This window comes from Oryx dammah, unplaced genomic scaffold (genome assembly GCF_014754425.2).
Source record: "Oryx dammah isolate SB20612 unplaced genomic scaffold, SCBI_Odam_1.1 HiC_scaffold_13, whole genome shotgun sequence".
In the NCBI taxonomy this organism is placed as follows: domain Eukaryota; kingdom Metazoa; phylum Chordata; class Mammalia; order Artiodactyla; family Bovidae; genus Oryx; species Oryx dammah.
The window spans coordinates 45,882,300-45,909,972 of record NW_024070197.1 but is presented as its reverse complement, the minus strand read 5'-3'; the positions used below and the strand labels follow the sequence as shown (position 1 = coordinate 45,909,972).

The window sequence follows — 27,673 nt, the reverse complement described above, 5'->3', positions numbered from 1 at the left end:
TGTTTGGAGTTGTAGAAGGGCCAACTCCTAAAATCATGACTGCCACCATCTCCCTCTTAGGTGTGGGAAATTGAGGCTCTGGGGTAGAGGAGGGGTCTCTATTGATGAGGGGGAGGCAGAGGAGGGGGTGGACAGGGACAGGGGGCTGAGGTCATGGGAGAGAGTAGGATCAGCTCCTTGGTGGCCTCTGAAAGGTGCTTAGGCCAAAGGTTCAGGATGTGCTTAAGAAAGACGAAATAAGGAACATGTTTAGATGTGCTTATGTGCTTGCTGGACAGGAGTGTAAAGGCTGTGTAACCACTCATTTCTTGTGTACTGGGCCCAGAAATGGCGGGGGGCGGGGGTGGGGGGAGTGTGGCGTGATGTTGATTCTGGGCTTGTATGTTGTTCGTGGGGCAGCCGGACCAAAGTGTGCAGAGTCCTCCTTTGGCTGAGGTGCTGGGGGTGGGGAACATGCCCTGGGCAGAAGGTCCCCTCAAACTTAGGTTTTTCCTTCTTCTCCAGGGCGAAGACTCTGGGTGTGTCCTTTGGGCTGGTGGCCTGTGTGCTCGGGCTGGTACTAGGCTTGTGCTTTGCCTATGAGTTCTTGGTGAGCAGGAAGCCCCTGGCTGAGTACTGGCCGGGCCCCAGCAGGTGTCAGGGTGGTGGTGGCCCCAGCCCCGAGCCCCAGCCCCTCCCCACAAGCTCTGCCCCCAGCCTGGAGGACAGTGCTGAGTACCCTGGAGACTCCTCCCAGGATCCTCCTTCCTAGGTGCTAGTGGTCCCCAAGTGGCCATGGCTGTCTCAGCCGCAAGGGTGGGGATGTCCCTTCTGTCTGCTCACCATATGTGTCCTGAGCTCTGGGCTGGACACAGGCACAGCACCCCTGATCCCCGCTCGGAGCTCTCAGAAGCTCTCACTCTGCTGGGCCCTTGGGCTGTGGGCCCCCTCGGGTGCTGCGGGTGCTCTGTGATGACACTGTGATTCCACAGAGGTGCTGCCCGACCCGGGGGAAGCTCCGAGCCATCACTGAGAGCGTGGAGACGCAGCCCCTGCTGCGCGTGTCCCTGGCCATCCTGACCATCGGCAGCCTGCTTGTCGTTGCCATCATCAACTTGGTGGGTGCCGGGGCTGGGGCGGTGGGCCTGGCCAGGACCCCTCAGGCTGAGCACACTTCGGGGAGGAGGGAGCCAGTCTTCAACGCTGGGAACCTCTAGGTTCTAGAATCCCATAATTCTGTTGCCTAAAAGCAGCATGTGATGTGGCCATAATCCACAGCCTGGTGGGCCGGGCCTGTGGCAGCCCCCGTGGTGGCTCCGAGCTCCTCAGCCTGCATTGGTCACACGAGGACTTGAGGCCCCCAGAGCGCTCACCCGGCCACCACTGTGTCCTTGACGTGGCTGTCTTTCTCTAGCCCCCGAGGAGGTCCTGTCTCAGCCTCTCTGAGACCTGTCTCCTCACTGGGGTCGAGCTGCCCTGGGCACACGCTGGGGGGCACGCGGGTCCCAGTTCGTGGGCTGGGCTCACATGCTTCGTGCTAAGACAGCACTTGTCCTGGCTGGTCCTGCCCGCTCCCACATCTAGAGTCGGTATCTCCTCCCGACCTCCCTGTCCGCTGCACTTGGGACTCTGTGACCGCCTCCCTCAGCATCACCCAGGGAGAAGGGGACTCACTGAAAACGCTGCTCCTAGCTTCTCCCCGAGTCAGCCCCGGGGGCCCTGGGGCAGGATCCACGTGCCATCCGCTGCAGTGGAGCTGTGGCCGCGGTGGGAGGAGGTCGGGGTGCCGTGCCCCTGGGCTGGGCTTAGAGCCGTGCCTGGCAGGAGATGCTCACTTTGCCACGGAGACCCGGGCCCTGCCCTCTGCCCCCAGCCCTGCTTGGCCTGAGCAGACCCTGGGTCGTCCCCAGACCGCCTCTCACAGGGCCCTTGTCTTGTCCATAGCCGCTGATGCCCTTCCAGGACTGGGAGCCGCCTGTTGGGAATGAGACAGGCCTGAGGGCTGCGAGCGGCTGGGAGATGAGTCCGTGCCACCTCCTCCCGGTGAGTGTGTCCCTCCGCGTGCCCCGTGCCCTCACTCGGATTTTCCCTGCACGCTCAGAGCGTGCTGAGCTCCGGAGCCCATGGGCTCTCCCAGGAGAGGTGAGAGTGCAGGGTGGGTGCTGGCACCTGCCTCCAGGGCGAGAAGGTTGTCCCCCACCACGCCCGTCATGATCTCTCTTCGTGGATGGGGATGTGGCCTGGGGAGGCGGACAGGTTTGCCTCAGAGGCAGTGGAGCCAGGGCCGGGAGTGCCTGGAGTGCCCTCCTGGACAGAATGAGGGCGGTGGGACTTGAGGGGGGCAGTGGAGGATTTGAGCTGGTCTCTGAAGGGCAGAAAGGTCATGGGTCGGCAGGGAGATAGGAGGTGGGACCGAGAGAAACAGCCGGGGCAGGTGGTGGGCACAGTAGGTTTCAGGTGGTTGTGTCACAGGGAGGAGGTGGGGGAGGGTTGGGAGATGGAGCCAGAGGTAGGTTAGATCCAGCTCTGGGCAGAGCCCAAGGGCCAGGGTGAGGAGCTCGGTCTCTGTGCTGCGGCCGCTGGGGAGCCACAGCAGGGTCTTGAGCAGGAGACCGACATGGGCGGGATGCACTTTGGCTGGGACCAGCTCACGGCAGAACTCAAGACCTTGTCCCGGCCACGTGGCACCGGCATTTTCATTTACTACATTTTTTTTTTCCTTTTAAATGAGTTCATTGGCTGTAAGTGGAAGTAAACTTATGCTAAAAACAACATATTACAGAAAGTTTTAGGTTCCATTGCCTGCTCCTTGTTAAGGGAGGCAGGAGCGTGATGCTGAAGACACGCTGGTTCTTCCTGGAGTCCCCTGTGGCTAAAGGTGCCCCTCCTTTCGGCGACCTCTGGTCCGGGAGGTGCCGCCTGGAGACAGGAGGTGGGGGGCTGACCAACATCCCTGTCTCCCCAGTACTGCACCTGCAGCTGCATCCTGGCCTTCATCGCTTGCTCTGTCTTCCTGCGGATGAGCCTGGAGCTGAAGGTCGTGCTGTTGACCATGGCCTTGGTGGCCTACCTGGCCCTCTTCAACGTCTCCCCGAGCTGGCAGTGGGACTGCTGTGGCCACAGCCTGGGCAACCTCACCGGGACCAATGGCACCCTCAGGTGAGGCCCTCGCCCACTGCCCGTCCTGACTGTGCCCACTGCAGCGCCCTTGGCTTTGTCTCAGTGCCGTTTCAAACTCGGGTGCTCTTGCATCCAAAGTCCCCTGTGGAGCAGACAGCTTGTGGGCTGGACTGGCAAGTGGCGTGGTTCCCACTTTACAGAAGGGGAAGCCATGGCCCTGGGTCTGCAGCGCTCAGGACTGAATGTGACTCATTGGCAGGGGGTGTGTCCCTGGTCCCCAGAGGCCACCTGGTCTCCTGTCTCTAGGCCAGTCTGGGGTGGGAGGTGGAGGCTGCAGCCCTTAGCCCAGCACCCGGCTCTGAGCTGTGTCCTGGGTCTCAGAGTTCTGCAGAGAGTGGTCGTCTCTGGTCTGTTCCCAGACACATGGAGGGGCTGGTATGTGCCTGCTTCTGGGGCTGGGGGTTCAGGTGGGCCAAGGAGACCTGGCTGCCTTGAGCTAAAAGGCAGAAACTGGGGGACCCAGAACAAGGCCTGTTCCCATGGGCCTGGCTTGCACCTGCAACTCCTTCTGCAAGCCCCGCTCACCTTGAGGAGCGTGGGCTGCCTTTGGCTGCCCCCCACCTGCCTACAGTGCTTTCCTTGACTTTGCCGTGGCCCTTCCCGGTGACCAGGTGTCAGCTCCGATGTTACCTCCCTGTCAGCCTCCACTGTACCTGCCTCTTTACTTTACAACCTGAAGCATCTTGTTTGCCAGCCTTGCGCACACGAGCTCTGAGGGCAGCACCCGTCCATCTGGCTCACTTTCCCAGGGGCTAGCACCGGGTCTGGGCCCGCATTTGGGGGGCTTCTGGGGGAAGTGGGGGTGACGTCTGCCTTTCCTCCTCGTGTCCAGCAGCTCCTCATCCTGTTCATGGCATCTGAAGATGATGATCAATTTCTACCTGGTCTTGTTCTATACCACCCTCATCATGCTCTCCAGACAGGTGCAGCCCGGGAGGCCCCTATGCTTGGAGAGAGGCTGGGGGTCGGGTGGGGGCAGCCTCGGACTTGGAGCCGCACATAAGATGCAGTCTTTTCAGGATGTTCTGCTCCCGGGGTCAGGGGTCCTAAGTGTCCTTACTTCTCGTCAGGACTTGAGTGACATTTAATCGTGTGGGTCACTTGAGGATTGTAAGTCTCGGCTGACGGGGGTTTCAAGGCCACCGCAGGGCAGCCCTTGAGTTGGTGATGTCGGCCAGAGGCACAGGGAGGCTCCATGGCCCCTGGGGTTACGAGTGTGCTCTGCCCTCTGCCCTCGCTCACTGCAGCCAGGACTCGGATATCCCCCTGTCCACAGATTGACTATTACTGCCGCCTGGACTGTCTGTGGAAGAAGAAGTTCAAGAAGGAACATGAGGAGTTTGAAACCATGGAGAACGTGAACCGCCTTCTTCTAGAGAATGTCCTGCCTGCGCACGTGGCTGCCCACTTCATCGGTGACAAGTTAAATGAGGTGGGGACAAGAAGGGACTAGTCACTCTGGGCAGGGAGGCCCGAGGCACAGGTGTGGTTCCTGGAGGGAGGCTGCTTTCTGCACTTGGTCCCCGTGGCACTTGGCCTCACCAATGCTCCCAGGAGACTGTGTGTGCCATGAGCTGTAAGAAAACAGGCTTCGGAGTCAAGAGACCTGCGTTCAGGTCTCACCGCCATGGGCCTTGATTTTCACATCTGTAAAGTGGGGCTGATAGTACTTGGCTGGCAGAATTGTTGCAAGGAGCACATGTCCAGGTATTTGTAATCCGGACCATCTGCTGATGAAAACACGCATTTCTACCAGTTCTGTGCAGCAGAGTTCCCTGTCTATGGAAACTCAGGCCCAGCGAGCAGAGAACCCAGGCCTCCTGACTGTTACCATCTATACCCAGGGGTTCTCAAGCCCAGCTGTGCAGACACAGGGCACCTAAAGGAGCCCCAAGCCAACCTGAGTCCCACCATCCTCAACAAACTGATTTAGAACCTCCTGTTTTGTAATGGTCCCCAGTTGAATCTCATGGTAGTCAGGCGGAGAACCACTGCCCAGCCCCTCCTGTCCCCCTCCTGCCCCCGGCAACACCTGCCTCTGGAGCGTGAGGAGGAGTCGGCCGCAGTCTGCTCGCCGCCCTGCTCCCAGGAGGCTGGGTGGCCATGGGGTCCTGTGTCTCCCGCCCCAATCCAGGACTGGTACCATCAGTCCTACGACTGCGTGTGCGTCATGTTTGCGTCGGTGCCGGACTTCAAAGTCTTCTACACGGAGTGCGACGTCAACAAGGAAGGGCTGGAGTGCCTGCGCCTGCTCAACGAAATCATCGCCGACTTTGACGAGGTAGGGCCTCCACGCAGCCTGGAGAGAGCGGGGCTCCCTTGGGGGGAGCACACATCACACAAATTATGAAAAGAACACACACATTTGCCTTTTCTGTCTCTTCAGCATGTAATGTGTTATCTTTTCTGTGATTGGCAGCAGCTTGCTTAGATTTAGGTTGTAGAGTTGTTTGATTTCTTGCTTAGCCTGTGCTGGCAGTCTGTTGCAGAGTTAGTCACTCAGTTTGGGCTTAAGTCTTAGCTGCAAATAATCCACATGCCTGTGTAGACTCTGTTGAGTAGTGGGGTGTTTGCATCTTAGTAGGAATTAGACTGGGCTTCCCTGGTGGCTTAGACAGTAAAGAATCTGCCTGCAATGTGGGAGACCTGGGTTCGATCCCTGGGTTGGGAAGATCCCCTGGAGGACATGGCAACCCACTCCCATTATTCTTGCCTGGAGAATCCCCAGGGACAGAGGAGCCTGGTGGGCTACAGTCTGTGGGGCCGCAGAGAGTCGGACACGACTGAGCTACTAAGCACACGGGAATGAGACCAGATGAGAATGAAAAAGACAAGGAATGTCAGGGAACAAAGGAACAGGGAGAGAACCTAGAGGCTGTCTCCACCTGTACGGAGGTGTGAACTCAGAGGGCAAAGGCCCAGCGGGAGAAATGTTTGCATTCAGAAGTGGTGGTGGGAGAGGACCCTACCCCCTTCTCAGGACCGGGGACAGGCCCAGGCTGCAGCCCTCTTGTACGGTCTTGCTTCCCTTTGTCCTGCAGCTGCTGTTAAAGCCGAAGTTCAGTGGTGTGGAGAAGATCAAGACCATCGGCAGCACGTACATGGCCGCTGCGGGGCTCAGCATCCCCTCAGGGCCTGAGAATCAGGTACTCAGCCCACCTGCTGGCCTCGCACCACAGCCCCAGAGGAGGGGAGAGTGGGCACAGCCCCAGGCCAACACTGTGCTTGAAGGGGCGCCTCTCCACACTCCCTCCTTTGAGGGAGCGGCAAAGGAGCTCATGCCTCAGCCTGAGGGACGATTTGCTGGAGGGGTCGGGACAGGGGGCCCCTCGCCAGGAGGGGAGTCTAAGGGGGTGCTTGGGTCCTGGACGCCCTGTGGAGGAGGCTTGGTAGGTACAGCTCTGCCCAGCAGTGGCCCCCCATGGCTTTCACGCCCTGGGTGGCACATGGTGCTCCCCGGGTCAGGGTCCTCTGGAGGCAGGGAGACGGGGCAACACTGCCCATGGCCCCAAGTACAGCACTCTGTCCCACAGGACCTGGAGCGGCAGCACGCCCATATTGGCATCATGGTGGAGTTCAGCACCGCCCTGATGAGCAAGCTGGACGGCATCAATCGGCACTCCTTCAACTCCTTTCGCCTCCGAGTTGGTGAGGCCCCGGGAAGGTGGGGTGGGTTGTGGCTCAGGGCAGGACTGTGCAGCCCTGGCAGCCCCACTCTCAGTGGGGTGTATGTTGCCATCCCTGCCTCCTGGCAGCCCCACTCTCAGTGGGGTGTATGTTGCCATTCCTGCCTCCTGGCAACCCCACTCTCAGTGGGTGTATGTTGCCATTCCTGCCTCCTGGCAGCCCCACTCTCAGTGGGTGTATGTTGCCATCCTTGCCTCCTGGCAACCCCACTATCAGTGGGGTGTATGTTGCCATCCCTGCCTCCTGGCAACCCCACTCTCAGTTGGGTGTATGTTGCCATCTGTTTCGAAAAACTTTAGAAATCCCTCTCTGATCTTATAACCAAGTGATTGGGAAATTATTCTTTCCTTGCATACTACTTTTCTTTGAAGGTTTTAAGTAACCAGGAATATATATTACCATGGAGAATCCCCAGTTGTAAACAGGTGACCTTAAATATCCTGAAAACAAATCAAAATTATTAACCTAAGTAGTCACCGACAGCTAATACGGTCGGTCCCCAAAACCCATTCGCTGTTTAAGAGGTGATTAGCAGATACAGATACAGTAAAGCATCTGCCTGCAATGCAGGAGACCCAGGTTTGATCCCTGGGTCGGGAAAATCCCTTAGAGAAGACAATGGCAACCCACTCCAGTATTCTTGCCTGGAGAATCCCATGGACAGAGGAGCTTGGAGGGCTACAGTCCATGGGGTCACAAAGAGTCAGATGCGACTGAGTGACTAACACACACACAGCAGATAAACAAAGTGTTAACACTGGACTCAGGCTCCACATCCAGTCAAGTCTGAAAAGGAACTGCCCAGGGAGCCCTCCCCTCACATCTCAAGTGCCATCTCCTGTCCCAGGTGCAGGAAGCACGGTCCCTACCTTCATTTTCATGGTTTTGCCAATCCTTTCTGTGGTAGCTGGGTGGATTCTGTAGCCCTATAGCTGGAGGCTATATTTGCCAACTGCAAATATCTTTATGATCTGCCAACTGCAAATATCTTTAGGCATAAACCATGGGCCTGTGATTGCTGGAGTGATTGGGGCACGAAAACCTCAGTACGACATCTGGGGAAACACGGTCAATGTTGCCAGTAGAATGGAGAGCACTGGAGAACTTGGAAAAATCCAGGTAAAAGCTTACCTGGGGAAACCTGTGCCCAGTGGAGGTGAGGGAGCCTGGGCTGTCAAGTCTGCCAGGGGATTCTAGCCACCAAATTCTGGGGGGAAACCAGACCCTGTCGGCCAATTTCTCTTCGTCCCTGTCACAGCAGGTTTTTCTCTTCTGAGGACTTATGCTTCTTTCCTTTTCAGGTTACTGAAGAGACATGTACCATCCTCCAGGGACTAGGGTATTCCTGTGAGTGCCGCGGGCTGATTAATGTCAAAGGCAAAGGTGAACTGAGGACTTACTTTGTCTGTACGGATATCACCAAGTTCCAAGGCCTGGGGCTGAACTGAGGGCTTTTGGTAGGTCCCAGACATGCTGGAAACCCATTTCCTTCTCTGAAGCAAGCCAGGCGGAAGGCCCAGCCCCACACCAGGCACAAAGGCAGTCCAAGGGATTGGTCATCACCACCTGAGCAGGTGGCTGTGTGTGCATGGCCTCCTTGGACTTGCAGTAGGGGACGTGTCAGCTTGGGGCAATCACCTGGCCTCACACACAGGCAGCCAGCACCTCTGTGCTGTCCGAGTCTGCAGGGCGGCCTCCAGCCCAGCAGGGAACAGCTCATCTGTGGGCCATGCACTCATCCCCAAGGTGCTGTGGAGGAGACCTTGGAGCCTGACCTGGAGACCCTGCCTGCCCCGCCCCCCACGGCCTGTGAGCTGCACGTGTGGAACGTGTCTTTTCTCGTCCAGGATGGTGGGAACTCCTTTCTCCCCAGCACACCAGCTAAAGAGCGCACACTTCTCATATAGGCATTCTGGTAAATGGAGTTGAAAGATTGTTTTACATCTACAAATGGGTTCAAATAGGGAGAAAGCCCCACAGTGGACACTTCTTACTTCTTATCCTCTTTGGCATTTGTCTGTTTAAAAATGGATACATTATTGAGGTGTCACCCTCTAAATGGCTTCTGAGACGCTGGATAAATTCTCTTCCCGCCGTGTAGCCTCTTCCTTGGTAACCATGGACACGCAAGTGGGACCACTGTCCTGTGTGAGCTCACAGGGTCACCTCAGCCGTGGGATGGAGCTCTGAGGAGCGTGGCTCACCAGAGGAAGGCAGCGAGTGGCAGAGCCTTGGCTTGAATCAGACAACTTTGAAGCCAGAATTGAGATTAGGTTTAGTAAGTGAAAAGCCTTAGAAAAGAAAGGGTAAGCTCTCAGCCCTTCCTCGACTCCTCGTGCATTTCCGAGCGCCCCTGGCCACCTTGCAGTCTGTCTTAGCTTTATACTGGAAAGGAGTGGCCTCTGTGTGAGAAGCTGACAGGCTGCAGTTCTCCTCTTCAGTCCTCACAGCTAGCTCTGAAGAGGACCTGCTCAGCATCAGCATGTGCAGAGGTTCCCGGATCCTGGAAGCCAGGCCTCTCACAAACAAGTGCTTGGATGTTCTGAGCTGACTGAATCCAGGCAAGTGAAAAAGCCAGGTTTTTGAGCTGTGGTGTCTTATAGCACTTCAGCTCCAAAGAATCGAAAGGAGTCAATCCGTGTTTTAACATGAGGAAAGACCAAACTGCCCATTCCCTTTTCCAAACTGCCTTCATTGCGTCATAACCGGAGTATCTCCAGGGTTTCTAATACAGCTGAACTTGACTGTATAGCAGGAATTCTAGCCACAAGTCATCCATGAACTCCCCTGAAATTATACAGAAAGTCTTGCATACGTGAGGCTTTAAAAGATGACACGACCTTGCAGACAGGTGACTAAGCAGCCGAGTTTGCCTGGGATGGGGGCGGTGGAGTGAGCCGGCACCCGAGCCACGGCAGGGAGGGGACTGGAGCCGAACCTGCTGTTGGCCAGTGCTGAGTCCTGGGGTTGGGTGGGCTAGTGGCAGCTCTGATGCATCACTGGAACAGGTAGGAATAAATCACAAGAACTTGTTGTCCTAAAGGAATTTCATGGTGAAAACGCTGGTAAGGGAAATAAACCTTACTTAGATTGCCTTTTTCACACACCAATTCTTCATCTAAGGACTACACTGAGATCTCTACCCTTAAAATCAGGAGTGACTGGGCTTTCCTGGGAAATCCCGAAGGCTCTGTCACTGATCCAGTGTAGACACGCAGCAGTATGCTGGGCCCCTCTGAGGTGGACACGCTTCTACTCTTGCAACATACAAATTACTGTTTGCCTCCAGCACAGAAATCCCAATTGGGAGTTTAAGAAATAATTGGTTACCATTTATGTATTTTTTTTCACTGTGCTCAGATAAGAATAATATTAAGTTTTGAATTTCTGACATTCAGATCATAGTGTATAACTGACCATAAAAATCACTTAGTTACTTGTTATAAATTCATTTTCCAATTACCAAGTCATTTGTTCACAGGTGTCATTTTGCTTTATGACAAGACAAGTATTTTTCCTAACACTGACCTTCTCTATGGGTCAGGGACATGCTTCATATCTACTAAGGTGGCCTCACTGATGCTAGTGAAGTTTTCTGGTTTCCTTAAGAAAATTTCCTAAACAGAAAAGATCATTAACCACTGTATACATTGTGTATATGTATAAAAATATGCTTTGATAAAGTACATGAAACAACTAGGGGTTATTCGACATACTAAATATTTATAGATCTGTAACATTTGTTTCAAAATGTTATATTTCATTTTTATAAAGTACCAGTGCTTCTCTTTTGTTTAGCTTTTCATAGATTAAAGCAGCAATCTGGAAAACCTGTCCTGGAGTATTCTGAATTTAAATGTTTTCTTGGTCTTTGGGAACTAGTTAGCTAAATAGATTGAAAGTTTTAAGAGCTGGTTGCTACCTGAATTATATTTGAGAGACAAACTCTAAAAAGACTTGATAAATATTGATAAATACATATTTGAATGGATTCTCTAATTCTTCTGGCATATGCTTTCAAGAACGTTTTTGAAAGATTAGGTCATCTTAACTCTCTTGAGAGATTCAATTTTCCTTCACCCTGCTTGTTAAGTGTTAGTTTTCAAAGTCAAGAAAATAATAAAATAGCTTCCACAGCCTGGGTGTTTTACAGAAGGACTCCATACAGTCTGAGTAGGGTCTTAAACCTAATTTGTTCCCTGAATTAGGTCACAGTCTAGTGCCCGGTCATAGAAGAGGAAGGACCACGTATCATTTCCTACTTAAATAATTAAACTGCTCAGGAACTTAACCTTCGCCTTTCAGATAAAAGTAGATGAGTATCAGTTTAGGGGGCATGGCAGAATCATAGGTGACCTGTTGAAAAACAGTAAATAGAAACATCAACTTTCCTTTAAGCTTGGTGATTTCCTTACATATTCATGGACAATTTAGTTTGTATCCTGTTTGGCTTGTCCTTTTATTATACTGGGAAAACCCCTCTACAAATGGCAAAAATAAACCAAAAAGGAACACCAGACAAGTTAGTGCTATGAAACTCCTAACATGTTTTTATTTTGTTTTGCTTTCGTGGTGGGAAGCCCTGCTGCTTCCACATAAGGACATCGTCCTCAACACATATATGGGGGACATGCTAGTAAATTCTGAAGTTGAATTTGTTTTCATGGTATAACAATGTGAATCTCACTGGATGGTAGTTTTAAAGAAGGGTTTCTCAGTCATGGTCCTGCCTGTGAAACATGGAAGCAGCACTATCACGCCTCTGCAAGAACTTTGCCTAGGTCCACTCCCATCCACTTTCTGCTCAGTATTCCAATAGGTCCGAATCATTCCTTCCTCACAAGGCCACTTTTTGAATAAATCCTCGAAGTGAAATCTGCTAAGTCAGGAACCATTTGGTTATAATTAATGAGAAGAAAGGCAAATATGGGAAAACGAGGGATTTCAATGATTTGGGCAACTTTTTTAATGGATGGTCAGGAAAAAGGCTGTTTTATTCTCCAAGCTCTTCTCTAACACTTCAGCCTCAGGAAAAGGTGAAGGGGTAACTCAGGTGATATGTACAATACAGCTCATAGTCCAGGTTCAGCTTTATTACCTAATAGAAGTTCAACCTCTGGAACATTAAAATCAACTGTTCCAAAGTTTAATTAAAAACACAATTTACAAATATTTAATATCTTCTGAAAAGCATTTCCAAGTTAATGAAAAAAATATATACATAATATATAATCAAATACCAGATAGATTCAAATCCCATCAGGTTCACACTCAGTAACATCAGTCTTTTTAGGTTCTTCAAAATCTGAAAGAAAAAAAAAAAACACACCCTTTATTTAGCACCTTTTTTCCTTTTAATTAAAAAGGGGATGTGACAGTATAACAGAGTAACTGTTGACAGCCCTTCTTCACTATGTTCAAGGTTCAAGACTAGGCAGGTGTATCACTATAGTTTTATTTTCCCGCATATGTGTGAGGTCTTTATTCCTTAGACAAGATGGAAAGAAAACTCGACTAGTTCACACGTTAGCATCAGAGACAACACCTTGCAGATGTTGCTGGAGGGAGAGGACTGATGTTCCCTAGCTCTCCATTCTCCGGAGACACAGGGCACGCACCTGCTGTTAAGTCCACAAGGTGGTTTCCAATGACCGGGGAGGGGACGGAAATCCCCATGGCTTTTCGGACTCCATATGTGCTTACAATATCACCTGGAGTTACTTGCTGTGCGAGTTCTTTAAGGTTATTGGTCACTTGTTCAGCTAGGAGAAAAAAACAGCAACAGAAAGAGAGTTCAAGGTACTGAAATGTGATTCCTTTAGATAACTGAAAAAAAAAAAAGCTCAATAAACCTGAATACAGAAAATGAACTGTCCATGGTGTTCCCCTTCAGTGTTAAGACTTTATAGTGGCATCACTACTCAAGCAATGCTCCCTTTAAGCGGCTTGCTTCTCTAACCAGGGGCTTCCCTGGTAGCTTAGATGGTAAAGAACCTGCCTGCAATGCAGGAGAGCCTGGTTCCATTCCTGGGGCTCAGATTCTAAGAGGTACCACATACCGAGATGCATTTCTCTGTATGACGGACCCAAGAGACAGATCATGTTGGGAGGGGGTCTGGTGCTCAGACGCTCATTCTGGGCTTCCTGGAGCTCTCTGAGCAGTTTGGTGGTTTCATCAAGTTTCCTCTGGAACACTTCAGCTTCTGTGAGAAAAATAACTTATTAAGGACATCATGGATATCTTGTATCTGATCCTGTGCAATAAACTGAATACTATGCTCTGGGGTTTTGCCATTTATTGGTTAGTCGTCTCTCCTCAAAGGAGGAATCCCCCCTAAATGAAATCAACACCACAGACATGCTTCACTATTCACTGAGCTTGGCCAGTCACCATGTTCCCATAGTGAATGGCTATGCTAACCTGTGCTCCTCTGACATGGCATCTTGCCTGCCTGTGTCAGGAAGTGTTTCCCTCAAGTCCCCTGGAGACACTCACCTTCGGAGTCAAACACTTCAACCGGAGCTCCAAAGTTTGTGACTGCTTTCAGCGCCGTAAACTTGTCTTGATGACTGGAGTCCAAAGGCCCTGTTAGTTCAACTTCTGTAACCTGCTTAAAAAAAATTATCTGAGCCTGCTAAGCCCTGACAGTGCTAGAATGAGAAGTCAGTAAGATGGCTTGTGTTTATAAGCCAAGTTATTTCACTTATTTAGAGTGATAATTCTGATGCCATTAAAAACCTTTAAAATGCCATTCCTAAATCCTGGCGGACGTGTCCCTAAGTTCACACTTCTTGGTAATGGAATGGTGTGTTTTAAACACTGTGTTACTTGCTTCATCGACACTCTAAGGATAAAAGCCTTGTCACAGCCCTTTTGGTGACTGTGGTGGTGCTGCAGTTTCTGAGGCTCACAGGCAATGTTTTAGTCTAAACACTGGCACTCCCTTATGGTAGAACTTGAACGTGAGATACTTCCTGGGTTCTCCTGTGGGCCTCAAAGTCAGGCTGTTAGTACTGCATAGAAGAAACAAAATCCTAAAATGGGTAGTTTTATTTTTGGAATCTCAAGACTCAGAATTTCCATAACCCCAACAATGGTTTTTAGGAAATGATCAACTGTGACAATGAGTAACCCAAAGTTAATGGTTCCATTTATACTCTGGTATTGCACTCTGAGCTCAGACATGTGGGCTAAGTGTGGTGGAGAAAACTCTATCAGTACATACTTGGGTCTGCCACCTCAGCTGGGCCCTCACAACTCAACTCAAACCACTTCTCACCCAGCTTTCCTTCCCATTCTCCAGCTTTCCTTCATTCTTACCTGTTCACCACGTACATGACTTTGCCTGGCTAATCTTTCTTGGAAGATGACATGGCTTTTTAAGTACCATGTACATTTGCATCTATCTTTACTTGATCTCCCATCTTCAAGTTTTCGTTCCTGTCAAAAGGCTTACAACTCTCTAAGTCATGTAACTCACGGCATCTTTCTGTTGTCCCCACCATTCTACTGAAATTACTCTGATTCAGGTTACAAATGACATGACCCAGAGGGCTTCGTGTGGCATCTGACACTGCTGGACTCTCCTGCATGACTCTGCCATGCTCTTCCTATCTTAACCATTGGTCTTTCCAAGGTTTTTTGGCCCTTTCCTTATGTGTTCTGCCTGGACAATCTCATTCATTTAATACCTACAATAATTCTGCCCTGACACTAATGACCTCTAGATCAACACACCTCCAAGTGATGTCCCAAACCACACTCACCAGCCCTGAAACCAGGTTTTTCTTTCCCTGATGAAGGTTGCTCCTTTTCCTGTACATGTGACGTAAGCTAACAATGCTATTATCTACCTTGTGCATCAGGCCCTATCAATTTTAGTTCTACTGTATTTTTCTTTATTGTACATCTGCATTCTCTTCCATTACATTGTTATCTAAGCGAAAAACAACTAGCTTAAGTCCCATAGCTTTTCACTGGTCCGCTCCCTCCAGCACCCCCTTCTCCTCTGCATCGAATCATAGCAGTCTCTGAGGAGAAAAATCTCAGCTTCTTAGCACTGCATACGCTTGTCATCTGATCCTCCACTCTCCTGGTAGCCTGTGGTCACTCACTTGCTGGGTGCTCTTTCGCCCTGCCTGCTCAGATTATGTCATTACACATGGAGGTCTACCCACTTCATACACCTGTCCCTGCGCCGAGAGAACCTTGTTCACCTTTCTAGACCCAGTTCATCTGGAAGCCTCTCCGTGAGGGTCTGACCAACTGTCCAAAGCAGCTGGCTCCTCCAGCTTGTGTTCCCACATGTACTCTTATACTGTACAGTAACAGGCTTTGGCTCCCTTGTTTACACGCTCGTTTACCGTACTCACTGCTGCAACCTTCTCCACAGGCAAAAAAAGTTCTTTGATTTCAGGAGATAATAAATATTTTGTTTTTTAAAAATAAAAGCTTTATCAATTAGGCCTTTTAGCTTATTTGGCATTTAAATATTTATTATAAAGAAATGAAATATAATCACCTCCATTTCTTTTGCTGTGTCAAGTATCCTAATCTGGCCTTCATCTTCAGGAGATGACTATAAAGATAAAGAAAAACACTTTATTAAAGAAAACATCAGGTGGCTAAAATCTCTGACAAACAGAAGACAGGAGAACTCCTAGTGTATTCTACATGAAGAGGCAACATTCTCAAACAGCAGCAGATGTGTATAAAATATTCAAATGCTACAGAGAAGGTGAAAACTTCCATAACCCTAGTCTTCAGAGATAATGAGTATATAAACAACACATGTATCATGTGCAAAAATCAATGATGATCTGTTATCTTCTCTTGAAAGATTATACTGTGATTTACTTAACTGATTTCTAGTTTTGAAAAATTATAAAAACTGTATTCCTTACATATAACTTCTGTCTTATTTTCTAGTATAAATCCTGAGAAGAGGAACTGCTGGATCAAAGAGCAGAGACATTTTAAATTTGAAATATATTGCTGTATCAACCAAATGAAAGATAAGCAATTTTAGTTCAAGACCTTTAATTAATTCAGATTAACTGATGGGAAGTATACAGTAAAAATAGTTCTGAACTGATGTAAAGCTGAATGCTTTTTAGGTGATGTAAAGAAAGCAGTTTTGTGCTAAGATACAAGACCGTACGGCAGTTCTCACTGAACTTCAGGCACTGACTCAGCTGTGCTGACAGGCACCCCAGGACCAGCAGGCACAGGCACAGTGAAGGCAGAGCGCACTGCGGCTGCAGGCACAGCCACCAGGAAGAGTCATAACCCCCAGAAGATACAGGGCTCCTCTAACTATGATGACACGGACATTCTGGAGATCAGCTCTCCTCTCCACTGAACAAATATTTTCTGGTTCTCATCTTTGAGTCAAGTCTCTGAATTATCCTGGATTATGAACTATGTCCAACTGAACTGGAGCTAATTTACAAGTGTTAACAAAAGACAGCAATGAGAAAGCTTTTTACTTTTTTACTTGAGGCTCCACCACTGTATTATTACTACATAAGGAAAAGGACATCCCCTGTCATTTTAGTCAACTCAGTGTCAAGCCAGTGAGCCAGACTGCCTTTTTTTTGATCAGGTACGTAACACGAGCTGACTTCTGGGTTATAACCCCCATTTTTGATTTCTACATTTCCAAGATGAGGAGAGAATGACAAGCATCTGGCCCTCACAGATCCTGGTAGGGGAGTTACTAGTTTCCGTTCATTGTCCTCCACCCATGGGCTCCACCCGGGCTGGGCTGTCTTTTCAGTGGAATGGAGTTCAGCTGCCACACTGGTTAATCCCATGGTTTCATAACACTGATGACTAACACTGGAGAACCAATGATAAACCATCCTGTTTCTTTAGCAGCATTCTTACCGTCTCTGACTCCTGCAGGGTTCTAGAATGTCCTCCTTTTGTTAAAACATCCAGTAAGCTATCTGCCATAACATATGGATAATCTTGGCATGTGGCCAAAAACTCATGGATGCTGAAAAAGAGTGTTGGGAGAGTCACTTTCATATAAATGATCTCCACTGGTGTTTTCTTCCTATCACAGCCAACTGTTTAATTAGATGCCTTTTACTTGTGCCCATGATGTGAAACTTTCCATCAAGACAGAACACAACTATACTTACATATTTACCAGTGATAGATTTATCATCATGAGAGAATTAAGCAATATCAAGAACACCATGAAAAGGAAATTCTTCTGGGGGAAAGTTCAAAGAAAAATAAGATCTCAGTGATGGTGGGGATGAGGGCTCAGTCAGTGGAATTCTTTGCTTCTCTCTTTTCACTCCTTCCCTAAGCTAAGTCGCTTCAGTTGTGTCCGACTCTGTGTGACCCCATAGACGGCAGCCCACCAGGCTGCCCCGTCCTGATGGTATTTGCCTTAGGGCTCTCATACGTACTAAAACACTCTCAAAGTTACACCTCCAGGTTGGACCACACTCTTTGGAAGCTCCATCTGGAGGTCAAATAGCCTCATAATGTCCAAAATTGAATTGCTGGATCTTCCTCCTGAAGTAGTCCTTCTAAAATCTTCCCTCTTTGTAACAGCAATGTCATCTTCTAGGCTTCATCTAAAACCCTGTAATTCTCCATGACTGTTCTCTCACACCCCACTTCAGTGAGTCAAGAAACCCTACTTAGGCTGATGCCTGGAAAATACAGCACCAGCAATACCTTCATGTGGAATGCATGGATGAATGAATAATTGAGAAAGGATTTATTCAAGCTGGTGAGAAGAGGTTTAAAGGATACAAGTGGCTTGATCTGAAACCACAGTCACTAACTTGTAAAAACACTGCCACCACTACCACCATACATATATAAAAGTGAACAATTCCCTCTTTTTCAGAAAACCAGGAGGCTGGTTAATCTACTGGGTTAAAGTCTTACACATAATGAAAGTTTACAAAATTCCACTGCCAAGAAGGAATAACCCAAGCCAGAATGCCAGTAAGTCAGGATGGTTATCTCGTTATGCTGATGGCATGCAAAGTACCCAGCATCCTAAACAAGAACACAAAGTTACCTTCTCACAGAAACATGTGATAAGGGCTGGTGGAGTGGAACTGCCAGAGTCTACTGGGACCTGATGGGTCAAACAGGCTTGGATGGGGGTCGGCTTTGGATCAAACCAGGTCCTACCTCCTATCTTGGGGAAATGTGTGGTGGCTTTGACTTTGATTTGATCCCCCACAGCGATCAAATCTGGAACAACTCACAGATGCACAAACATGTTACAATGAAGCAGCTGGCACACCAACATTCTGAAGCAACAAGCGACAAGCTCCTGAATTTTAGTAAGCAGAAGTACAAGACATCTTCAAAAACATATTTTTGTAAGAATTAAAATACTGCAGATGCCAACACCAGAAAATATTAGGGAGACAATGCTTTCTTTAAAATACTTACTTTCCACTAAAGAATGATGATAACTAAGGGTCCGTTTAATTGTCAATTAAAAAGATTACTGAACACATTTCCTACCATTTGAATAACTCTGTAGGTCTATCAATAGACCCCTTATGTGTATCAGTGTTTTAGGACAATGCAGCTCTCAGAGTACCAATGAAGTGATGACTCACCTGAAATCACTGGGGAGATCAGGGTCCTCCCCATAGGTTGAATAGATTAAATCAGAATCGTCCTTGCTGATATTTGCAAACGTGGAGTCATAATGTGGTGCATAAGAACTGTAGGGTCCATAACTCAAGTATAACACTGTTGATGAAAACACACACAGAACCACAATACCATTCTTTAACTTGTATGTCTATCTATTTTTCTAATTATTAAAGATTATTCCCTTCTAACTTTGCTACTTCACTGACTGGCAAACAAATCCAAGGTAAATTATTTTCTCCAAAATATATACTTATAAGTCACAACTCAAGTGAATCTTTTCTGACAATGGGGAGGGGAAAAACAAGAAAGAAAACTCATTCTGAATATTAATACTGATTTTTCAGTTTCTTCTTTAAAATATCTAATTAATGTTGCAAAAATACTACAAATAGAGTTAAAGTAAGGGTAATTATGCTTCTTTTCCTCACTCCTTGAAAATGAGAAGAGAAAAAACTTTACTACCACATGGGAGCCTTACCTGGAGTTACTTTGTTCCTTTTATCTTCTTTGAATCCCTGCAAAGTATTCACTCCAGACTGAAGTCTTCCAGTTGTCATCCCCAGTCTCACGGGACAATAGCCTGGCTCTAAAACGCAAGCGCGAGCACGGTGGAGACGGCTCATGTGGCAGTGGCCCCGTGGCGCTGCAGACTGTCTGCGGACACACGGCTTCACGGCGCCCACCTGACTCTGGGCAGCCCTTACTATATCCGTCTTTTTTTTTTCCACCCATTTTTAACAAAAAAAGCTGAGCTGAGAAAGGCAGGAATGTAGCTAGGATCCAAATCTGGTCCTTTCCATCATACTCTGCAGCATCCTGGAATTCTTTATAATCATGTGGCACTTCACTTTAAAAAACATTTAAAAGTTGGACCTTTCAATGTTAAGATGAAGGAAGTAAACCAGTAGAAAAGGTCAAGTAAAAGAAGGGGAAATCCCTGATTAAAGACAAGCATTCGTAATACATTCAGGATAAATTAATCTCTACAAGAGGCAGACATGTACTGCAGGGACGAACAGCCTTTAAAGACGAAAAGCCTGTAAACCAGGCGTGAACCCCTGTGATGATGTTGGAAATCTGTGATATAAGCATAAGAACAGAGAGAGATGGCGTCAGGAAAGAATGTGGTCTCTAACAAAATCCAACAGAAAAGATTGTTTTCTTCTGAAGAGCTCTGGTTTCTGTAACAAGACCACCCTGGAATAGAGCCTACTTCCACATGTGATCAGTGTGACAAAGTAGAAGCACTTGTGAGAAACTCCAAACCTCTGAACAAAATCCTCCTTCCTTGCTAAGTATGTGGTGTCTTAACTGGTACTAGCACCTCCAACCAGGAGGATGAAGCTGAGACGCGAGCAGGGCATCTTCCACCTTAAACCAGTAAGCTGGCCTCCTGGGGGAGCAGCTGCTGAGTGTGAGGATCAAGTCAGTGTGGGCCGCATCTGAAAATGTCTACAGGAGCTGGAAACCCAGTAAACCAGACCAAGAGCAGAGTCCAGAACCCCAGGTACAAAGAAAGGGGCAGATCTTTGTGCCTTTTAGAAAGCTTTCACCTAAATCAACTTAGCTGCATCTCTTACCACCAAATTTTCATCACTGATACATCAGAAAGAGCAATGTTCTCAATCCTGTGGCATTTTCTATGACCCAAGACTCTAAATAATTCTACTATGAAAAGTTCATATAAAAGTAAAAAATGGGGCCAGAGCGAAAAGAGCAAGCTGTAGGTAGTGGCGGCGGCAGGGGTGGGGTGTGGGCAGTGGTGCTGCATGGCCACAGCCACGGCGGAGGCAGCTGCTCCGGCCTGAGCAGCAAGGCCCGGTCTATGGCCTGTACCTCTGCATCAAGCTGGAATGGCTGCAGGGCCTCACAGGATAAATAAATAAAAAAGTAAAAGAGTTTTGTCTTGAAATCATAGCACCAGTTCCTTTTCTTCTAAGTCAAGGAGCCTATTAATGTTCTCCTGCTTCAGCATTTCAAGAGGGTACTGCAATGCTAAAAGGAAACACTGACAGGCTGGCATCAAGCTCTTCTCTGCTTCAAGGTTTGTTTTTTTTTTAACTTGTTATTCCCCAATCCCTTACTCACCACTTTGGGATCAACCTAAACATCTCTTAAGGAAGCTGTCTTTGACCTCCAGACACTGTTACTACTCTGCTGCTCTGTTCCCCTGCTGCACTGATTCATGGTGGACAGGCTGCCATCTCTTGATTCTGTGTTATTCTTTCCCCACCCCATAGAATGTAAGAGGAAAGGACTTGTCTGTTCCTGTTTCATTCCCTTTTACACCTAGCTCTACCTCCAGCTCCTAAGACAGTGCCTTCCTCAATGCAAACAATAAATATTGGAAACTATTTCCTGGAATGTTGTCATTATTCATTTCTGTATCCCCAATTATCTCCCTCCTAATGGTAGTAGGAAAAGTTATTTACAGAATAAACATTCTCATGCTTATCACAACATGATTCCCTCTAAGATAAATGATACATATTTCCCATTCTTACATCAAATTTCAAAATATTCCCTACTCTATTTCCATTAAAATATCATTTGAAAAAATAAAAGTATGACTGATGTTCTAAAACAGTGATTCCTAACCTTTATTATCTATCAACCACAGTGAAAGATATAATTCATCTACTACATATTATTCTACTACCATTAAGGTACTACTACACGGCATATATATTAATTTTATTCTCTAAAGTTAAAAAGTCTGTTAAATTTTATTATGCCATAGTCTGAAGGTTTTGAGATATTGCCTGAGTCTTTTTGAGGTATCTCAAAAAGTGCCAGTCTCTTAAACCAGGGCTAGAAATGACTGCCTAATATTTTGGGTTTGTTAACGGTGCGTATGATAGTCCAGCTATTTAGATATATTTAAGTCTTTTTTCATGTGGACCACATTTTAAAAAGTCTTTATTGAATTTGTACAACACTGCTTCTGTTTTACGTTTTGGCTTTCTGGCTGCAAGGCATGTGTGATCTTAGCTCCCCGACCAGGGACTGAACCCGCACCTGCATTAGAAAGCAAAGGCTTAACCACTGGACTGCCAGGGACGTCCTAGGCACTTTATACTTTAAAGAAAAATTGACTTTGTAGTACTTATTTTGGGATGAAATAAAGTTAGTCTGGCTGTTAGTATGAAGTACAGGATACCTAGCCAAATTCTTTACAGATGATGATAGTTGGGTTTATCAATATTCAGACTTGCTCCTCTAAAATGGTCACCAGGTGACTGCTCTTTGCCACATTAGCACCAAGTTCATGCGCAGTCTAATTCTGTGAACCTACCTCCTACAACAGGATCCACAGGATGGAGAAGTCCCAATGTTGTTGTTCCATCTGGTTTTCTCCTTTCAAATTCACACTGCAATTGGAACGATACAGAGAAGATTAGCATGGCCCCTGCGCAAGGATGACACACAAATTCGTGAAGCGTTCCATATTTTTCAAAACCAATACAGAATTGTAAAGTAAAATAAAAAATAAATTAAAAAAAAATGAGTACACATTAAAAAAAAAAAAATTCACACTGCAAAGACCCAAAGTATTCAAATGGCATAAACAGTTTTATATATGATACATATGTATGTTGCTCACCAGAAAACCTCACGTTAGTTTAATCAAACTAATATTACAGGTGGCTATTATCATACTCATATCAACTTTCACATATATATACAGGTGCTGATGGGTTAAAGAAATAAAGGTTAGAAAATCTCAGAATTTTAAAAGAGCTGTGTGGGTGCTTAAGGCCACCAAGTTCTGTTTAAACTATTCTAAAAATGTATACTGAAAACCAGGGAAGGGAAGTGACTTACCTAAAGCCATGGATTAATTCATTTGGTTTTAGAACAGAGGTGCTAAACAACATGACTTCAAAAGACCGTGTATGTTTTCTTTTAATCTTAAAAGTATGTGGTTCATTTTCCAACATTTTAACACATTGCTCTGCTAAGTCACTTCAGTCGTGTCTGACTCTGTGTGACCCCATAGATGGCAGCCCACCAGGCTCCCCCGTCTCTGGGATTCTCCAGGCAAGAACACTGGAGTGGGTTGCCATTTCCTTCTCCAATGCATGAAAGTGAAAAGTGAAAGGGAAGTCGCTCAGTCGTGTCCGACTCTTCGCAACCCCATGGACTGCAGCCTACCAGGCTCCTCCATCCGTGGGATTTTCCAGGCAAGAGTACTGGAGTGGGGTGCCATCGCCTTCTCCGTTTGAACACATTAATGTCCTTTAAAAAAAACCCAAACCTTTCTAGCCAGTAACAGAGGATAATATGAATTATGTACTTTAAAAACAAGTATATTACTACTTTTTCTTCTGTGAGTGCTGTCCTGAAGAGCTCTATGGCAGATATGCATTAAAAGTACACAAGCAACTTAAACACTGAAAGTTTCAGACAACCCGAATCAGTAGGTAATGAAAAGAAAGGAAAAGCTCCGTCACCTGACTATTAACAAGCCTCCTGGTCAGCTTTCCTCCAGATTCCTTAACGATGCGGTCAATCTGCTCCTGCTCTCTTTCTACATTATTACTTTTAAATTTATCTTCAAGCACATCTTTGTCTTTCCTGAAAGCACACATTAATACTAAGTAAAAAGAAAAGAAGAGGAGAAGATGAAAACATTAAAATGTAATTCCAAATATGAATACAACCAAAGTGGAGAAATTTGTGCTACTGACACCAATTAAAACTTTGTTCCCTAATGACCTGGTAAGGGGCCCCAATAACACACAAATACTAAGGCAAGCCAAGTAGTTGGTCAGTTCCCTCCCTGTGTTCAGTATTATTTGTTTTACACATTTTTCTTAGTATATTCATAAAAATGAACCATACCTCAAATATATCTTAAAAGCAGAGGGGTGTACAATTTGTTTTACAATTTGGTACACTGAAGTCCAACTTTTAAAATTTAAAATAAACATATATTGCAATGTATAAATCTTAGAAATATAAGAAAAACCTGTCACAAGTTCACTTTGTGTTCTAACAGCAGAAGTCCCAACCTGCTAACTAGACCCCTCTACCAGAGCTGACCGCGAGGTGCTGGGCATCAGGGCAGGGAGGCAGCAGCTGAGCGGGACACACATGCACGCAACTGAGTCAGGCCGCATCAGCTGATGGCTGGCAGGACCGTGGCTCACACCGCTCCCACCAGCTGACGCTGAGAGGAGAACATGCACACATCTCAGTGGCAGCCCATCTGTTTAGAAGGCAGCTTTAACTGTGCTTAGGCTTAAGCACGGGCTCAACTCCTTTGTGCAGTGAGGTAATGAATATACAACTTTTTCTTAAACGAACAGCTCTATTAATATAAACTCACTGACGGAGGGACTCGCCTGAGTCCCTCGAGTCTATAAACTGGTTTTAAAACGACTTCCCTACAGAATAGACATTCAGAACTACTTTCTGAATTGTGTTTAGACAATTACAAACTGTGCTTTGTATGAGAAAAGGGGTGTGAGATCATCAAAATGGACTTTGACAAAACCCAACCAACCATGGACCCAAGGCAGGCCCCCGAATTGTATTTTCTCCCATTACTGGCGTGGAAAAGACAGCTTAACCATAATATTCCAAAGATTCTTTACTTCTTATTTTCCTTATTGGGGCTCTTGAAGCCCTGTGCCTCAGCATCTCCAGCATCGTCCCTCTCTCTTGGCCAGGAGCCGCTGTCCTCCCCACTCTGTGAGGTGTCTGTCCCGTCTCTCTGCTTCCGACTTTTCTGCAAGTCTGCCATGAAGTCTATGCTCTGCTTCAGGCTCTGAATTCTCTCCTAAAAATATTCAGCAATATTCTTATTGTATATTTGTCATTCATTTGTAAAGTAACGCATTTTCCCCCATAAGAGTTTACACTTATCCTGTCATTAATTAGGGAAGACAAACAATTAAATGTAATCCTACCAACAGAGCAGAATAGTTAGGAACCAGGACAATAAAGTCTATTCCTTCAATTCAGATAATTTCCAACATAAGAGAAGGCTTTGCAACTTTACTGCATCATCAAAAAATTCACAGGAAAGAATGTGTGAATAAAGACTAAATATTCTTAGCAGTAGCAAATTTAAAGTTTAATAGTGTGTTAAAACTTCATATTTAATAGAACAGTTCATCTGCTGAAATTTAAGAATTATTAGATATTTAAAATGAGCAGGTGAACATGGGAAGATCTCTTACATTTTGGTATCCTGGGATGATCACTGAGGACTGGCATTTTCCTGTGTGAAAACATGCCTCAAAGAGAAAAGGCTGCTAGCATAGTTTCTTTTTAAGAACTCATAACGTTCTAACCAAAGAAGTACTGTTTCTATTCTGTGAAACATGTGCTGAATTTTCCACTGCATCCCTTATGGCCTGTGGTTTCTGGCCAAATGTTAAAGAGGCAGATTTGTTCCTAGCAACTACTCTGCCTTTTAATTCTGTGTTGTCAATGGACAAAATATGGAGCATAGTCTCCTTAGGGCTACATAGTAACAGCAGGGAAGACTTCTACAGAATAACAGAAACTAGAACTGGAAAGGACCAGAGGTCATTCAGATAAGAACAATATAGCCCAGAAATGCTAAATGACTCAACTAAGGTCTCAGAACCACTGACTAAGAGCAGGCCTCTTGGATCTCATGATGGGGCCTTTTCTCATCATACTCTGCTGTGTGAGCAGTGCAGATTGTGACAGCCTCAGGAAACGCACCCTGCTAATTTTACTGCACTGTAATTTTTAATTATATTAAAATATACATGATATATATATAAATACATATATAACATACAAATGCTGCTGCTACTGCTAAGATGCTTCAGTTGTGTCTGACTCTGTGCGACCCCATAGATAGCAGCCCACCAGGCTCCCTCGTCCCTGGGATTCTCCAGGCAAGAACACTGGAGTGGGTTGCCATTTCCTTCCCCAATGCATGAAAGTGAAAAGTGAAAGTTGAAGTCACTCAGTCGTGTCCGACTCTTTGAGACCCCATGCACATAGACACATATATTTACATATATGAGAGAGAGACGGCTTCCCTCATAGCTCAGTCAGTAAAGAAGCTGCCTGCAATGCAGGAGACCTGGGTTTGATTCCTGGGTTGGGAAGATCCCCTGGAGAAGAAAATGGCAACCCGCTCCAGTATTCTTGCCTGGAGAATCCCATAGACAGAGGAGCCTGTCAGGTTACAGTCCATGGGGTTGCAAGAGTTGGTCACAACTTAGCGACTAAATCACCATAATTTTTAAAATAATGTCAAAACTATTTAAGTAATAAATTTTATTGCAGACAAAGACACGGGTAAAGGAGAAAATAAGAACCTTGTTAATTTATTATCTAGACAGGGAAAGTGTTAACAGATTTAACATTCTAGTATTTTTCTAAGCATTACACATATTAGCAAATCAGAATTATACTGAATAAGCAAATTTTCTTTCAGTTAATAAACTGTATCTCCCCTCTGTTTCATTAAATAGTCTTTAAAATATTTTAAGTAACTGTACAGTATTTTATCCCATGTGTGTCCCATGGTTTATTTAATGACCCCCTACTGAACATTTAACTTATTTTCAAGTTTCTGCTACTATAAATAAAAATCTCTAGGAATCCCTATCTCTTTAGAATAAATCAGAGGAGTGAAACAGCTTCCCTGGTGGCTCAGTGGTAAACAATCTGCTACAAGGCAAGAGACCCGGGTTCAATCCCTGGGTTGGGAAAATCCCCTGGAGAAGGGAATGGCAAACCACTCCAGTATTCTTGCCTGGAGAATCCCATGGAGACATAAGCCAGGTGGGCTACAGTTGGCCACAACTGAGCGACTAACACATGAGTAAAAATACTAGGTCAAAGGGAATGAGTATTTTTTAAGGCTTTTGATGTTTACTGTTAAACTGCTTCTCAGAAAAGTTTTAACAATTTTTAGTGTTTGAGCATCCCACCAGTGTTTGAAATTTTCTCTGACTCCTTGGCAAACTGATTCAGTTCAGTTCAGTTCAGTTGCTCAGTCGTGTCCGACTCTTTGCGACCCCATGAATCGCAGCACGCCAGGCCTCCCTTTCAATCACCATCTCCCGGAGTTCACTCAGACTCACGTCCGAGTCCGTGATACCATCCAGCCATCTCATCCTCTGTTGTCCCCTTCTCCTCCTGCCTCCAATCCCTCCCAGCATCAGAGTCTTTTCCAATGAGTCAACTCTTTGCATGAGGTGGCCAAAGTACTGGAGCTTCAGCTTTAGCATCATTCCTTCCAAAGAAATCCCAGGGCTGATCGCCTTCAAAATGGACTGGTTGGATCTCCCTGCAGTCCAAGGGACTCTCAAGAGTCTTCTCCAACACCACAGTTCAAAAGCATCAATTCTTCGGCGCTCAGCCTTCTTCACAGTCCAACTCTCACATCCATACATGACCACAGGAAAAACCATAGCCTTGACTAGATGGACCTTAGTCGGCAAAGTAATGTCTCTGCTTTTGAATATACTATCTAGGTTGCTCATAACTTTTCTTCCAAGGAGTAAGCGTCTTTTAATTTCATGGCTGCAGTCACCATCTGCAGTGATTTTGGAGCCCCCCCAAAAAATAAAGTCTGACACTGTTTCTACTGCTTCCCCATCTATTTCCCATGAAGTGATGGGACCAGATGCCATGATCTTCGTTTTCTGAATGTTGAGCTTTAAGCCAACTTTTTCGCTCTCCTCTTTCACTTTCATCAAGAGGCTTTTTAGCTCCTCTTCACTTTCTGCCATAAGGGTGGTGTCATCTGCATATCTGAGGTTATTGAGATTTCTCCCGGCAATCTTGATTCCAGCTTCTTCTAGCCCAGCGTTTCTCATGATGTACTCTGCACAGAAGTTAAATAAGCAGGGTGACAATATACAGCCTTGACGTACTCCTTTCCTTTTTGGAACCAGTCTGTTGTTCCATGTCCAGTTCTAACTGTTGCTTCCTGACCTGCATACAGATTTCTCAAGAGGCTGGTTAGGTGGTCTGGTCTTCCCATCTCTTTCAGAATTTTCCACAGTTTATTGTGATCCACACGGTCAAAGGCTTTGGCAGTCAATAAAGCAGAAGTAGATGTTTTTTCTGGAACTCTTTTGCTGTTTCCATGATCCAGCGGATGTTGGCAATTTGATCTCTGGTTCCTCTGCCTTTTCTAAAACCAGCTTGAACATCAAGGAATTCATGGTTCACATA

At 46.5% G+C, this 27,673-nt stretch overlaps 2 protein-coding genes and 1 non-coding gene across 8 annotated transcripts in view; 2 read left to right on the top strand and 1 right to left on the bottom strand.

The window, feature by feature from the left end:
- The window catches only part of ADCY7 (adenylate cyclase 7), a 50,089-nt gene extending 39,250 nt beyond the window's left edge, over nt 1-10,839 (top strand). For 2 of the 3 annotated variants that reach the window (XM_040253462.1, XM_040253461.1), the window contains exons 16-26: nt 505-589; nt 972-1,097; nt 1,924-2,022; nt 2,945-3,138; nt 3,995-4,082; nt 4,436-4,591; nt 5,294-5,440; nt 6,201-6,305; nt 6,693-6,807; nt 7,841-7,965; nt 8,148-10,839. In XM_040253462.1, coding sequence (XP_040109396.1) covers nt 505-589; nt 972-1,097; nt 1,924-2,022; nt 2,945-3,138; nt 3,995-4,082; nt 4,436-4,591; nt 5,294-5,440; nt 6,201-6,305; nt 6,693-6,807; nt 7,841-7,965; nt 8,148-8,294 — 1,387 coding nt within the window. In that variant the 3' untranslated portion in view covers nt 8,295-10,839. Of the gene's footprint in view, nt 1-504; nt 590-971; nt 1,098-1,923; nt 2,023-2,944; nt 3,139-3,991; nt 4,083-4,435; nt 4,592-5,293; nt 5,441-6,200; nt 6,306-6,692; nt 6,808-7,840; nt 7,966-8,147 lie in introns of all 3 variants that reach the window. The other variant, XM_040253463.1, reaches the window with a different exon arrangement.
- A 1,079-nt stretch (nt 10,840-11,918) lies between these two features.
- Nucleotides 11,919-27,673, bottom strand: part of BRD7 (bromodomain containing 7) — a 49,685-nt gene continuing 33,930 nt past the window's right edge. Inside the window, exons 7-17 of one of the 4 annotated variants that reach the window (XM_040253466.1) lie at nt 24,094-24,278; nt 22,948-23,071; nt 21,789-21,864; nt 18,972-19,079; nt 18,454-18,589; nt 16,736-16,847; nt 15,369-15,425; nt 13,343-13,457; nt 12,906-13,049; nt 12,465-12,608; nt 11,919-12,151 (exon numbers count right to left, since the gene is read on the bottom strand). In XM_040253466.1, the coding sequence (XP_040109400.1) occupies nt 12,096-12,151; nt 12,465-12,608; nt 12,906-13,049; nt 13,343-13,457; nt 15,369-15,425; nt 16,736-16,847; nt 18,454-18,589; nt 18,972-19,079; nt 21,789-21,864; nt 22,948-23,071; nt 24,094-24,278 (1,257 nt within the window). In that variant the 3' untranslated portion in view covers nt 11,919-12,095. Of the gene's footprint in view, nt 12,609-12,905; nt 13,050-13,342; nt 13,458-15,368; nt 15,426-16,735; nt 16,848-18,453; nt 18,590-18,971; nt 19,080-21,788; nt 21,865-22,947; nt 23,072-24,093; nt 24,279-27,673 lie in introns of all 4 variants that reach the window. The other 3 variants (XM_040253467.1, XM_040253464.1, XM_040253465.1) reach the window with 3 other exon arrangements.
- On the top strand, nt 21,843-21,947 carry LOC120873372. Its single transcript, XR_005723447.1, has one exon. It is a non-coding gene; the product is annotated as a U6 spliceosomal RNA (small nuclear RNA).